We start from the raw sequence: 15,665 nt of genomic DNA on the forward strand, positions 1-15,665 counted from the left end.
ATGTGACTACACAATTACCCCCATGTCCTTTTCATTCTCCACTACCCGAGTGTAGTACCACCCAGTTGGTACGTTACTTTGGGGTTACAGCTACCCGTATGCATTACTTTCCATTTGTCAGTGTTAAACTTCAGTTGCCACCTCTCAGCCCATCTGCTCAACTTTTACAGATCCTGTTGCAGTAGGGTACTATCATTACTGTCATTAACAACTCTGCCAACCTTTGTATCATCTGCAAACTTAGACATTAACAATGATATACCTTCATCAATATCATTGATAAATACTGAAAACAACAATGGGCCCAATACCGAACACTGAGGGACTCCACTAATAATATTGGTCCATGAAGAGCAATGTCCATTGATAACCACTCTGTCTTCTCCCTCTCAACCATCCTTTTATCCATTATAGCAACTTGCCCTTAACGCCATACTGCTCAAATTTGTACAGTAGTCTTCCATTTGCAACAGTATCAAAAGCTTTCTTAAAATCCAAGTATATGATATCAAAATTACGTGTACGCCAATGCGTACACACATTGGTGTACACGCAAGGAGTTTGGTAAATAAATTTGATGAATTTGAGCTATTTCTCAAAGCATCAAAGGCGGATATTGTTGGGATATCAGAGACATGGTGTCACACAGATATAAGTAATGCAGAACTGGAATTTGGGGAGTACAACATCTACAGAAAGGATAGAAAGGATAGGAAGGGAGGAGGAGTTATGCTATTAGTTAAGAAACATAAAATCCAAGGAAGTGAAGCCAGTTGACATTGCTGGACAGTGCAGTGTCGAGTCAGTTTGGTGTGACATAAGCATTGGTAGATCAAAATTGAGAGTAGGAATGTGTATAGGCCTAATGACACTGATGAGTATAATAAGAAACTGTACAGGGAAATAGAGTGGGCCAGTAAATCAGAGAGTCTTATAATGGGGGATTTTAATTTCCCAGATATTGACTGGAATTTGTGGGTTGGTCACTCACACACTAGCAAAGCTTTTGTGAATTTATTGGATGATTGTTTTCTAAATCAGCATGTTCGGGAGGCAACTAGAGGGAGCAATACTCTTGATTTGATTATCAGTAGTGATTCTTCATGCTTTAAGAATCTGCAGATACAGGAACCACTAGGTGGCAGTGATCACAGTGTGCTGAAGTGGGATTTACTCAAGGAGGTAACTACCATTAGGGGTAAAGGAAAGGGTTATTGCTTTCGTAAAGGCGACTGTGATGGTCTGAGACAGTATTTAAATTCTATACAGTGGGACCAACTGATGATGTTACCAACAGCAAACTCAAAATGGGAAGCATTCAAAGAACTTATCTTGGAAGCTACTAGGCTTTACATACCAACTAAGAAATATTGTTCAAGGTTCAGGCCTAAATGGATGTCAGATGAACTAATGAGACATATGGCAGAGAAGAAAATGCATGGGATACATATAAATTAACATGTGACACAGAAGCCTATGATAGATATAAGTTGATCTGTAACCAAGTTACAAAGGAGATTAGGCAGGCGAAGGCAGATTACGAGAAATCTTTGGCAAGGGATGCAAAGAAAACAGCAAGGAGTTCTTTACTTATGTAAACTCTAAAAGGAAGGGGATTCATCAGATTGGTCAACTTGATATCGGTGGTTCAACTGTTGATGATCCTGCTCAGGTAGCTAACAAACTAAATCAATATTTTGCATCTACATTCACACATGAGGAGTTATTCAGGAAAGGGAATGCCATAGATGAAGTAAACACTGTCAGTGAGCTAGATGATCTTGTAATAATTGAGAGTAAAGTGGAGGAGAAATTGTTGAAGATAAATACAAGAAAGGCACCTGGGGCGGATGGGATCTATCCAGTTATATTAAAGGAGGCAGCAAAGGAAGTAAGCAATCCGTTAGCCATAATTATGAGAGCTTCCTTGGACTTAGGGGAGGTACCCACAGACTGGAGATGTGCAAATGTAACCCCAATTCACAAAGGAGGATCAAAGGCTGACACAAGTAATTATAGACCTGTGAGTTTAACTTCTGTTCCAGGTAAATTAATGGAAGCACTGGTTAAAGAAGCACTGCAGGATCATCTAGACAAGACTTCAGTTATAACTCCGACACAGCATGGTTTTGTTAAGGGAAGGTCTTGCCTGACCAATTTGATTGGATACTATGATGTAGTCACAAAAGAATTGGATGCAGGGAATAACTTTGATATTATATATTTGGATCTTAGAAAGGCTTTTGATACTGTTGCACATGGAAGACTGCTGCACAAATTGGAGCAGTGTGGCATTGGTAGCAAATTGTTGCTATGGATAAAGGGATGGTTGACTGGCAGAAGACAGAGAATGGTAATTAAAGGACACTGCTCATCGTGGACTAATGTTGTTAGTGGAGTCCCTCAGGGTTCAGTGTTGGGTCCATTGTTATTTTCTGTATTTATAAATAATATTGATGATGGTATATCAAGTTTAATGTCCAAGTTTGCAGAAGATACAAAGGTTGGCAGGGTTGTTAAGGACGCTACTGATGCTATGCTGCTGCAACAGGATCTGGAAAGGTTGAGGAAATGGGCTGAGAGGTTGCAAATGAAGTTTAACATTGACAAATGTAAAGTACTACATATGGGAAACAGCAACCCCAGAGCAACGTATCAATTCTGTGGTACTACACAGACAGTGGTAGAGAATGAAAAGGACCTGGGGGTAATTGTGCAGGCAGATATGAAGTTCTCTGAGCAGTGCAGATGGGCTGCAAGAGTAGCTCATGGTGTCTTATCAATGATATACAGGAATTTTTCTAGCAGGGATAGGGAGGTGATTATTCCCCTTGTATAAGGCTATGGTCAGGCCGCACCTTGAGTACTGTGTTCAGGTATGGAGGCCTCATTTCGAGAAGGATGTAGAGCTACTGAAACGAGTACAGAGCAGGGCAACAAGGTTAGTGAACAGAACGAAGGGTTGCTCTTACGAAGAAAGGCTTAAGTTTTGCAAATTATAGTTTCTGGAGACTAGGCACCGGCGAGGTGATCTGATAGGGTGTACAAAGCCTGGAATGGTTTGGTCATGCTCAGTGCTGATGGGATACTGCCTCTTGCTCAGAATAATCACCTGAGAGGGCATAAATTGAAATTGAGGAAAGACAGATGTAGGATAGATGTGTGGAAATTTGCCTTTAGCCAGCGGGTAGTTGGTTGGTGGAACAGACTTCCACCCCTTGTTGTGGAAGTTGATAGCCTAAATAAATTTAAGGCTCAGCTGGACAGGTATTTCGAACGAACAGAGGGGTGAATTGGAAGGGTTTTTTTTTTTTTTTTTTTTTTTTGGCTGATGCTGCATAAGCATCATATGCCTCTACTAATGCTAATAGGCCTGTAATTACCCATGTCGCCATTTGATCCCCCTTTATGAATTGGGGACACAATTGCACTTCTCTAGTCTATGGGAAGCTTTCATATTTATGGCTAAGGGTTTGCTTACTTCCATTGCTGCCTCCTTTAATATAACTGTATAGTCCCCATCCACCCAGGTGCCTTCCTTTTGTTTTAACTTCAACAATTTCTCCTCCACTTTGCTTTAATTATTACAAAATCACTTAGCTCCCTGTTGGAGTTTGGTAAACGTCTGGCCCTCTCCTTCTGGAATAACTCCTCATGTGTGAGTCTAGATGCAAAATACTCATTTAGTTCTCAGATGAGTTAAAATACTCATCTGAGAATGATCATCTACAGTAAAACCATTGATATCAAATAGACCAAGTGATTCATCCTCTTCCTTTTAGAGTTTATATAAGTAAAGAAGTCTTTGCTGTTTTTCTTTGCATCCTTTGCCAAAGGTTTATCGTAATCTGACTTTGCCTGCCTAAACTATTTTATGACTTGATTACAGACTAGCTTATATCTGCCATAGGCTTCTGTGTCGCCTGATAATTTATATGCATCCCATGCATTTTTTGTCTCTGCCATGAGCCTTATTAATTCATCTGATATCCATTTAAACCTAATCATTGAACAGTGTTTCTTAATTGGTATGAAAAGCCTAGTACCTTCCAAGATTGAGTCCCTGAAGGCTTCCCCTATAAAATTCACCATTGGTAACGTCATCAGTTGATCCCACTGTATAGAATTAAAAACTCTGAGACCGCTGTAGTCACCTTTACGAAAGCAAAAACGTTTCCCCCCATTCCTAATGGTAGTTGCCTCTGAGTAAATCCCACATCAGTTCACTGTGATCACTGTCACCTAGTGGTTCCTTTATCTGCAGATTATTAACGTATGAAGAATCACTGCTGATTATCAGATCAGGGGTATTACTCCCTCTGGTTGTCTCTTGAATATGTTGCTGTCAAAAACAGTCATCCTTATTTAATAAATCCACAAAAGGCTTGCTGGTGTGCGAGTGACCAAACCACAAATTCCAGTCAATATCTGGAAAGTTAAAATTCCCCATTATAAGACATTCTGATTTACTGGCCCACTCTCTTTCTCTGCACAATTGCTCATTATATTCATCAGATTCATTAGGCCTATAACACACACACACACACACACACCTACTCTAATTTTCCCTTTCCCTGTGATTATGTCACACTACACTGATTCAACATTGCATTGTCCACCAATGTCAATTGGATGCACTTCCTTAGATTTTGTGTTTTCTTAACTAACAGCATTACCTCTCGTCCCTTCCTGTCCTGTCTATCCTTTCTGTGCACATTGTACTCCTCAAATTCCAATTCCTCACTGCCTATATCCGTGTGGCACCACGTCTCTGATATCCCAATAGTATCTGCTTTTGATGTCTTGACCAGCAGTTCAAATTCATGAAATTTAATTACTATACTCCTAGCATTGGTGTACATGCAAGTATACATACACCTATTCTTACTCTTAGTTACCCTAACACAACCCGTGTATTTACTTGTTCCATTATGACTCCCAGCAACCCTTGGAATACCCAGTACCTTGCTTTGCATGCTGCTGTTCTTTCCAATAGAAGCAGTGCAAGAATCAATTTCCCTTCTGCCTGTGGCTACCATTAATAATTTATTAGTCTGTGAATACCCCTCAAGCTAGCAGTTGTCCGACTCACCTAGCACTGCGTCGAGAGCATCAGGAAATATTCTTGCACCTTTTCTATTTAAGTGTATCGGATCCCTGTAGACAAAATCTCTCACAATCTCTCCTGTTAACAAGCACAGTCCACCCTGAGAAAAATTCTACTGCATGAGCCTTGCACAATCTCTCCAGGACCAAATCGATTTACATTTCACATCTAAGGATCTCCTCATATACTCCCTCCTATCATGTCTGTGCTGTATTGCAGACAATTTAAAATTTAACCCTAACTCGCGACTTTTTTTCAACAGTGTCTTGTACTTGTTAAGTAAGTCTGCAGATCTCCTCTCTTAAAGAATGATATCTGCTGTACAATGCATCAACTTTTTCCCCTGGCAGACATACCCTGGTCCTATTCCACCCATCCTCATGAATATACTTGTAGCCTTGCTCTCTCTCTCTCTCTCACACTTATGACAATGCTATTTATGGCACCTCCGTAGCCAGGTGGGAAGGAGCAGCAGCGCGTAGCATACGCTTCTTGATTAGACCGGGGTTCGAGGCCCATCACCACCAAATACGGAGGGGTGCAGAAAGGTCAAGGGAATGACCACCACATATTCCCGGAGCAATATGGCCTTAGTTGCTAATGCTCCTCAAATCACAACAACAATGCTGTTTATGTTTAAATTGTTGACATAAGATAAAATTCAAATATTAATCAGATAAATACAAATAATAAACTCACTACAAATTTTGAAACAAAAGTATATCAAAATTGTATAAATTTTAAGCAATTAATATAGTCTAATTGGCAGACTTGGATCTTGTAGCAGAGTAGTTAGGATCTGTATAAATCTAAAGTAAATCTTTTCAAAATGGAATTTTTTTTTGACACTGTAAAGTGCATCCAAGAGACAAATGCTATATTTATTCTTTAAATATAAAGACAAATGCTATATTCTTTAAATGGATGGATGTTTTCCACCTGCAATTCCCAGTTACAAACTTTAATTTTTTTATTTTTTATTTCATAATCTGTGAACTTGTTATTACCCAATATTTTTAGCATTTCAAACTATTAGTGAAATTTGAATGGGTAGAATTGCTAATTCTATCCACGATTTTTTTTATCTATTTTCTCCATCTGCATTAGGCTGGTCTTAATTTTTCAAGATGCCATCCAAAAAATAGCCACCCATGTAGTAACCTCTAAGAACTCATTCGACTTTCAGTAGATTAAAAATATAAATATATATTGATACCTTTCCCAAAAATTCCAGGACTGGACTTATTTAAAAAAAAAAACTGTGAAAGATACCTAAGGCAATTTTTTTCTTCAAAGTAGTCTCCCTCAATATCAGTGCAATGTTAACAATATTGTGGGAGGTTGCTGAAGTAACTTGGGAAGTCAGTTCGGAAAATACTCTTTCATAGTGTGGAACATTCTTATAGCGATTTTTCTTTCATGGTTCTTTTTGGCTTTGTGGACAGAAAGAATTTTGGTTGTGACAAATTCAGTGATTTTGACCAAGAACTGCTAGATAATGCTGTGGGCATGCATTACATGCTAGTGGGTATCATTTTCCACATCTGAGTAGTGGCCATGAATATTCATTTGAAGGACACTAATGACAGTATGCTGCTGCAACAGGATCTAGAAAAGTTGATTAGATGGGCTGAGAGGTGGCAAATGAAGTTTAACCTTGACAAATGTAAAGTACTACATGTGGGTAGCAATAACCCCAGAGTAAAGTACAAATTTTTGGTACTACACTGACAGAGCTAGAGAATGAAAAGACCTGGGGATAATTGTGCAGGCAGATTTGAAGTTTTCTGAGCAGTGCAGATGGTCTGCAAGAGTAGCTCATGGTGTCTTGTCAATGACATACAGAAAATTTTTTTTTTTTAGCAGGGATAAGGAGGTGGTTGCTCTACGAAGAAAGGCTTTTGCAGATTACAGTCTCTGGAGACTAGGCACCTGTGAGGTGATCTGATTGAGGTGTATAAAGCCTTGATTGGTTTGAGCATGCTCAATGCTGATGGGATTCTTTCTCTTGCTCAAGAATAATCACCTGAGAGGGCATAAATTCAAATTGAGGAAAGACAGTTATAAGATAGATGTGTAGAAGTTTTCAGCAGGTAGTTGGTTGGTGGAACAGACTTCCATCTTTTGTTGTGGAAGTTGATAGCCTAAATAAATTTAAGGCTGAGCTAGACAGGTATTTGGAATGATTCGAGGGGTGAAATGGGAGCTGTTTTTTTTTTTTTTCCTTCCTTCTTTGGCTAATGCTGCATAAGCTTGCTTTCCTGCATCATATGCCTCTACTAATGCTAATTTTGTAAAAGTATTGACAGTTACCTGTGGGGCCAAACTCATTATACACATTATCCCTTGCATTTAAAGGCACCTTCGTAGCCAGGTGGGCAGGAGCAGCAGTGTGTTGCACACGCTTCTTGATTAGACCGGGGTTCGAGCCCGTGACCACCAAATATGGAGGATGTGGAAAGGTCAGGGAATGACCACTTCATTATCCCCGGAGCAATATGGCCTTAGTTGCTAATACTCCTAAAAAAACCAAAAGACAAACAGACAGACATGACTTGCATTTAAAAAAATTATCATCAGGATGTCACTTTTGATTTCTGAGCTTTTTTGAGAGAGTAAGATTATATTGTCTTCCCCATCTCTTGACTGTTGCGTTGTTCAAGGGTCATCTTGGAAGTAACAGCTTTCATCTCTAATGGTAATGGAAGTAATTGAAGGTGTTGTTACTAAGTAAGGTTTACAGAGGTCAGCGCAGGTCACAGTTTTATTTGGTGGGTCAAGCTTTTCAGACCTCTTCATATACAATTTTCTTATTCCTAAACCCTGCACCAAAATTTGGTGACAGTGGTTTTTGCTTTTATTCAGTTCATTTGCTAACATCCAAGGCATTATTTAGCAAGCAGGTTGTAAATATTCTGAGACAATGTTCATATTTTAATCTGAATGGGCAGTGGAGGAACAGACAACTGGGATCACCTTTGGTAATGCCAAATTGTGAAAATGATCATACTACTTAGAAACATGAAAAAGCAGTAAGGCTTCATCATTGTAAATTTCTGGCAATAGATTGTGTATCTCTATGGTACTTTGCCCACTTTAAACAAAATTTTATGTGTACTTATTGTTCATCATTGGGCAACAGCAGAGAATTTGCATCAAAGTAGGGAACTGATTCTTCTTCACGTATACTTTTACGTATTCTATTGATTCTTCTTCACGTATATGTATACGCAAAAATAAAAAAACAAACTACATGAATTTACATAGGTATTAATTGGGGGAAAAAAAAGCTTTGGGAATGTGTGTGCGTGTGCATGTAACTTTAATAAAGCATGTCTTTTTTTTTTTTTTTTTTTTTTCAGCTTTCATCACCCAGGCATCATCTATCGTTGTGACTCTTGTGGTAAGTCAATAGATATGCTTACATTAGATTAATGAATGACAATTAATCATGATCCTGTGCAGGTTGCTGATATTTATCATATATATATATATATATATATATATATATATTTTTTGGATCTACAAGTATATTTACATGAAGATTTTAGAGGCTGGGTTAAAAATCTTTGATTGGGGATTAAATGGTTTTATAATAACTGAAAAGTAGAAGAGACACTGCTGCAGTAAAAAGTGAACAAATTTTATTTTAATAGAGAAGAGTTGCAAAACAGAGTTAAACATTTTGCCATAGCAATGAGAATATCCTTAAGTTTAGGAACTTCCTCTCAGATTGGAAATCCTCCTAAGACACTCTTCATAAGGACAACCTTAGCTAAACTAACCAGTTTAGTTACTCTTCATCACCCTCCCATATCTCTCCCCCCCTTTCCCTCCTCTCCCCCCCAATCAGGTGAAGACTCCAAATAGCAATACCTACCCAGCAAATACTACTTTTTCTACTGGTATGAATTGCAATAGCTATGTATTGCAATTCATATTTTCAGCAGCTATGTTGTAGCTGTTGCTCTCCCCCCCCATATGTGCATGTTTTACTGATATGTACATGCTTAACTTATTTATGGTATAAGTTAAGTATTATTATAAGTCAAGCTTGTTTTTTTAAAAAATAAGCTGGAGAGAATTGAACTAAAAGGACTCATAGTGTATCTAACCTTTATGTGAGTATCATATATTGTTGTTAAAGTAATCTCTCTCTCTCTCTCTCTCTCATTGGCAGTGATCACAGAAGGGTTTTTGCTTTCATAAAGGTGACTATAGTGGTCTTAGAGATTTTTTAAATTCTATACAGTGGGACCAGCTGATGATGTTACCAAGAGCAAATTCTAAATGGGAAGGATTCAATAATATTAATCTTGGAAGCTACTAGGCTTTTCGTACTGACTAAGAAATACTGTCCAAGGTTTAAGCTTAAATGGAAGTGAGATGAACTAATGAGACTTGTGGGAGAGAAGAAAAATGCATGGGATGCGTATAAACTATCAGGAGACACTGATGCCTATGGTAGATATAAAATAGTCTGTAATCAAGTCACAAAGGAAGTTAGGCAAGCAAAGGCAGATTATGAGAAATTTTTCACCACTATGGTGAGCTATAGTGGGCTCGCATGGGCTTGCGAGAGCCCATACGCACCTCCGTAGCCAGGTGGGCAGGAGCAGCAGTGCGTAGCACCACGCTTCTTGATTAGACCAGGGTTCGAACCCGTGACCACCAATATGGGGGATGTGGAAAGGTCAGGGAATGACCACTGTATCCACTACATGCTAATGCTCCTAAATAACAAACAGGGCAAGAGCCCATTGTTATTATTTTTATTTTTTTTTCTGTTTAACGAATTTGTTCATAGCGAATTTTTTTGAATTTCCCTTGGTTTCTACAGAAACGTTTAAAATAATTTCTATAGAACAATGGATTATGAGAGACAACTTTGTATGCATTGTTCTCACCTCTGGCCTTTAGCCAATTAGAAAGTGCGAATTAAGGATGAAAGGGATTATCGTTCCACAACGTTATTAGTGTCTGTAAAACCTATGGAACCACATTCCAAGAAACCACACTAGTTAATATGCTTCCCATATCTAGTCAGAGGATTAAGAATATTCCCAACATGGATAATAGCCTCTGGTCAACCTGTGTTATGGTTTCACCTTTACTCCGACAAGAAGTCATATGTTTTTGAAGTGAGTGATCCACGTGTTTTAGTAAATTTCTCCTGTCTATGTTTACATGGTCACAGTAGCTGAATATCCGAGTGATTCCGATGTTTTGCACAGTATTCAAAGAACTAGTGACAGTAGCGACGTTGAGGTGAGGCAACTTTGAGGTAAACTTTCCGAAGATGAAATGTTGGCAGATTTGGAAACTGCGTTGAGGTTTTCACTGTGAAGAAAATGTGGCTAAGGTAAAGAAAGCCTACATGAGAAGCATGCAAAAGTTCGATGAAATTTAACGGTAAAAGTACTTTGCTGTAAAGACATTTGTATTGTTGCTAGCTCAGTAAACAGACGGTGGGTGTTATCAGTCTGGACTAGAAGCTGAATCCCACGGGGGGGGGCTTGAAACCCTCCCAAAGTGGAGGGGGGTAACCTGACCTTTTTTCTTTAGAATCACTAATTGAATCTCGAACAGAGTCATACTGGAAGTTCTGGCGTCGTAAAAAAATGTACGTAACATGGTTTCACTGGTAAATTTTTTCGAAGTTTGTCGTGCTTTTCGTGTGGGCTTCCTTTACCTTTGCATTTTTCTTCTTAATAAACAATTTATCCGCTAGTCCACCAGTAATTCTAAAGAAAAAAGTTCACGTTACTTCCTCCACTTCAGGAGGGTATCAGTCTCCCATCGGATTCAATTTCTACTCCTGACTGATAACACTCACTGTATGTTTACTGAGCGAGCAACAATAAAAATACCGTTACGGCAAAGTACTTTTACTGATAAATTTATCAAACTTTTGCGTGCTTTTCGTGTGGGCTTTCTTTACCTTTGCGAGATATGTTCCAAAATATAATGGCATACAGGCAATAATTAAAAAAAAAAAAAAAAAAAAACTGTATGCATTATATCACCAATCTCCAAAAAACCAGCACGAATTAGCATTAGTAGAGGCATATGATGCAAGAAAGCAAGCTTATGCAGCATCAGCCAAAAAAAAAAAAAAAAAAAAAAAGCTCCAATTTCACCACTCTGTTCGTTCCAAATACCTGTCCAGTTCGGCCTTAAATTTATTTAGGCTATCAACTTCCACAACAAAGGATGGAAGTCTGTTCCACCAACCAACTACCCTCTGGCAAAAGGCAAACTTCCGCACATCTATCCTACACCAGTTTTTCCTCAATTTGAATTTATGCCCTCTCAGGTGATTATTCTGAGCAAGAGCAAGAATCCCATCAGCAGCATGCTCAAACCATTCAAGGCTTTATACACCTCAATCAGAACACCTCGCAGGTGCCTAGTCTCCAGACACTGTAATTTGCAAAACTTAAGCCTTTCTTTATAAGAGCAACCCTTTGTTCCATTCACTAATCTTGTTGCCCTTCTCTTTACTCGTTCCAACAGCTCTACATCCTTCTTAAAATGGGGCCTCCAGACCTGTATACAGTACTCAAGGTGTGGGCTGACCATTATCTTATACAAGGGGATAATCACCTCCTTATCCCTGTAAGAAAAATTCCTGTATATCATTGACAAGACACCATGAGCTACTCTTGCAGACCGTCTGTACTGCTCAGAAAACTTCATATCTGCCTGGACAATTACACCCAGGTCCTTTTTGTTCTCTACCACTGTCAGCGTAGTACCACAGAGTTGATACATTACTCTGGAGTTACTGCTTCCCATATGTAGTATCTTACATTTACCACCTAAGCCCATCTGGTCAACTTTTCTAGATCCTGTTGCAGTAGCGTACTGTCATTAGCTATTTTCGACAAAAAGCTGACATTTTTACAACACATTCGTCAGCTGAGGACAAGATGTGTCAAAGGGCTTAACATCCTTCGTGCCCTTTCGTCAACCTCGTGGGGCGCAGATCGTTCTACCCTTCTTCGCCTTTACCGAGCACTCGTCCGTTCCAAACTTGACTATGGGTCTCAGGTTTATGGTTCTGCTAGAGATAGTGCACTTCGGTGGTTAGATCCAATCCACCATCAAGCCATCCGGACAGCCACTGGAGCATTTCGCACATCTCCTGTCCAAAGCCTTTAGGTTGAAGCAAATGAACCATCTCTGTGTCTTCGTCGTATGCAGTTGTCGTTACAGTATGCCTTCAAATTAAAATCCCTGCCCGATCATCCCACGTGGCCATCCGTTTTTGAGCCGCGCTGGGAAAACCTCTACAACACGCGTCGGACAGCCAACAAACCTTTTGGTATTCGAATTCAAGGGCTGTTGAATGAACTAGGCTTGACGGTAGACAACGTTGCCCAGTCACCAAGGCAATTCCTTCCACCCTGGCATGCCTGTTTTCCAACTTGTGACTTCTCCCTTAAGATCTGGGAGAAGGCTACTACACCGCCATCTGTCTACCAGCAACTCTTTGCATCACATAGACAGCAGTATTCTGACTTTGTGCCTGTCTATACAGATGGCTCAAAGTTAGAATGTTATGTGGGATCTGCTGTTGTGTTCCCTCACAAAACATTGTCTTATAAGATCCCACATGAAAGTAGCATTTATACTGCGGAGTTGCGTGCTATAGAAACAGCCCTAGATCACATTAAAAATCACGACTACCAGAGGTATATGATCTATTGCGATTCATTAAGCGTGTTACAGGCTCTAGTATCGGTGGGGTATAACCCTCATCCGATCCTGTCCAGGATCCGGCACATTCTATTTTCTCTTGTAGAATTGGAGTTTGATATTCGCTTTTGCTGGATCCCAAGCCACATTGGGATTCGGGGAAATGAACTAGCTGATACCGTTGCCAAATCAGCCATTTCCCTGGATAGTCATTGCCTGTTAGTCCCCTATACAGACTACAGGCAAATAATACGCTCTAGATTATATTCCCAATGGCAAGATTCTTGGCACGGACAGACCACAAATAAACTACGTCATATTAAGCCTGTAATTACGCAATGGCTGTCCAGTTTACGCAGGGTCCGAAGAGAGGAAGTTGTTCTTGCTCGGCTCCGCATAGGTCATAGTCATCTAACCCATTCCTACTTGCTGAGGGCGGATGACCCACCTATGTGCGAGATGTGTAATGTCATTTTAACCATCAGTCATATTTTAATAGAATGTCCTACTTTTATTGAAGCACGGTGCTTGTGTTTTACCGCTTTTAATAATTTGACTGAGCCATTTACACTCAGTCAGTTAATAGGCGACAGAGACAACATGTCTGACGTTTTTAACTTTTTACATTCTATTAATTTCTATACGAAGATATAAGTTTTATACTTTTAATTACTACCTCTTTTACCTAAAAACTAATTGCCTGACGTGGTAGCCTTGGCTACCAAAATTTTTAGTAGTATTTTAAATGTGACTTGGCGCATTATGGTCTTAGCTGCCGATGCGCCATAAAAAATCAAATCAAATCAAAATGAAAAACTGTCATTAGCATCCTTAACAACCCTGCCAACCTTCGTATCATCTGCAAACTTGGACATTAAGCTTGATATATCATCATCAGTATCATTTATAAATACAGAAAACAACAATGGACTCAGCACTGAACCCTGAGGGACTCCACTAATAACATTAGTCCATGATGAGCAGTGCCCATTGATTACCACTCTGTCTTCTCCCACTCAACCATCTCTTTATCCATAGCAGCAATTTGCCTTCAATGCCACACTGCTCCAATTTGTTCAGCAGTCTTCCATGTGCAACAGTATCAAAAGCCTTTCTAGGATCCAAATATATATCCAATTCCTTCGTGACCACATCATAGTATCCAATCAAATTGTTCAGGCAAGACTTTTCCTTAACAAAACCATGCTGTGTCCGAGCTATAACTGAAGTCTTGTCTATATGATCCCGCAGTGCTTCTTTAACCAGTGCCTCCATTAATTTTCCTGGAACAGAAGTTAAACTAACAGACCTATAATTACTTGTCACCCTTTGATCCTCCGTTGTGAATTGGGGTCGCATTTGCACATCTTCAGTCCATGAGTACCTCCCCTGAGTCCAAAGAAACTCTCATAATTATGGCTTACTTCCTTTGCTGCCTCCTTTAAAAAACTGGATAGATCCCATCCACCCCAGGTGCCTTTTTTATGTTTATCTTCAGCAATTTCTCCTCCACTTTCCTCTCAGTTATTACAAAATCATCTAGCTCATTGCCAGAGTTAAACTTACATCTGGCGTTCCCCCTCTGTGAATAACTCCTCATGTGTGAATGTAGATGCAAAATACTCATTTAATTTGTTAGCCACCTGAGGAGGATCAACAGTTGAACCACCAATATCCAGTGGACTAATCCAGTGGAATTAAGGATTATTGCTAAAGTACAAAGGAGGTTAGGCAGGCGAAGGCAGATTACGAGAAATCCTTGGCAACAGATGCTAAGAAAAACAGCAAGGATTTCTTTACTTGTATAAACTCTAAAAGGAAGGGATGAACCTGATTGGTCCACTTGACATCGATGGTTCGACTGTTGATGATCCTGCTCAGATAGCAAACAAGCCGAATGAGTATTTTGTATCTATATTCACATATGAGGAATTATTAAGGTTTGAAAATGGCAGAAGGTTATCAAATTGTAGCAGGATACTTAATGATTTTGTAATAACTGAGAGCAAAGTGGAGGAGAAATTGTTGAAATTGTTGAAGTTGAAGTCTATCCAGTTATAGAGTTCTATCCCCTTAGCCATAATTATGAGAGCATCCTTGGACTCAGCAGAGGTTCCTACAGACTGGAGATGTGCAAACGTATCCCCAATTCACAAAGGGGGGATCGAAGGGTGACACGAGTAGTTACAGACCAGTTAGTTTAACTTCTGTTCCGGGTAAAATAATGGAGTCACTGGTTAAAGATGCATTGCAGGATCATCTAGACAAGACTGCAGCAATAATTCAGACACTGCATGGGTTTGTTAAAGGAAAGTCGTGTCTGACAAATTTTATAGGATATTATGATGTGGTTACAAAGGAACTGGATGCAAAAAATAATTTTGATATCATATATTTGGATTTCAGGAAAGCTTTTGACACTGTTGTGCATGGAAGACTATTGTACAAATTGGAGCAGAATGGTATTAAGGGTAAGTTGCTACAATGGATAAAAGGATGGTTAAGTGGGAGAAGACAGAGGGTGGTAATCAATGGGTGCTGCTCTTCATGGACTAATGTTATTAGTGGAGTCCCACAGGGTTCGGTGTTGGGTCCACTGTTGTTTTGTATATTTATCAATGATATTGATGAAGCTATATCAGGCTTAATGTCGAAGTTTGCAGATGATACAAAGGTTGGCAGGGTTGTTAATGACAGTAATGGCAGTGTGCTACTGCAACGGGATCTAGATAATTTGGGCAGATGTGCTAAGAAGTGGCAACTGAAGTTTAACCTTGATAAATGCAAAGTGCTGCATATGGGTAAAAGTAATCCCAGAGAAACGTACCAACTGTGTGGTACTACACTTAAGGTGGTA

The 15,665-nt window shown here is 39.4% G+C and overlaps 1 protein-coding gene across 2 annotated transcripts in view; it reads left to right on the top strand.

Annotated features, from left to right (window-relative positions):
* The window catches only part of LOC150081824 (ATP-binding cassette sub-family C member 8-like), a 1,084,700-nt gene that overhangs the window by 204,599 nt on the left and 864,436 nt on the right, over positions 1-15,665 (top strand). For both annotated transcript variants that reach the window (XM_090378918.1, XM_090378919.1), the window contains exon 9: positions 8,470-8,510. In XM_090378918.1, the coding sequence (XP_090235044.1) occupies positions 8,470-8,510 (41 nt within the window). The remainder of the gene's footprint in view (positions 1-8,469; positions 8,511-15,665) is intronic.

Source organism: Mastigoproctus giganteus, chromosome 8 (assembly GCF_048544385.1).
Source record: "Mastigoproctus giganteus isolate SK-2022 chromosome 8, ASM4854438v1, whole genome shotgun sequence".
NCBI classification, from domain to species: Eukaryota; Metazoa; Arthropoda; class Arachnida; order Uropygi; family Thelyphonidae; genus Mastigoproctus; species Mastigoproctus giganteus.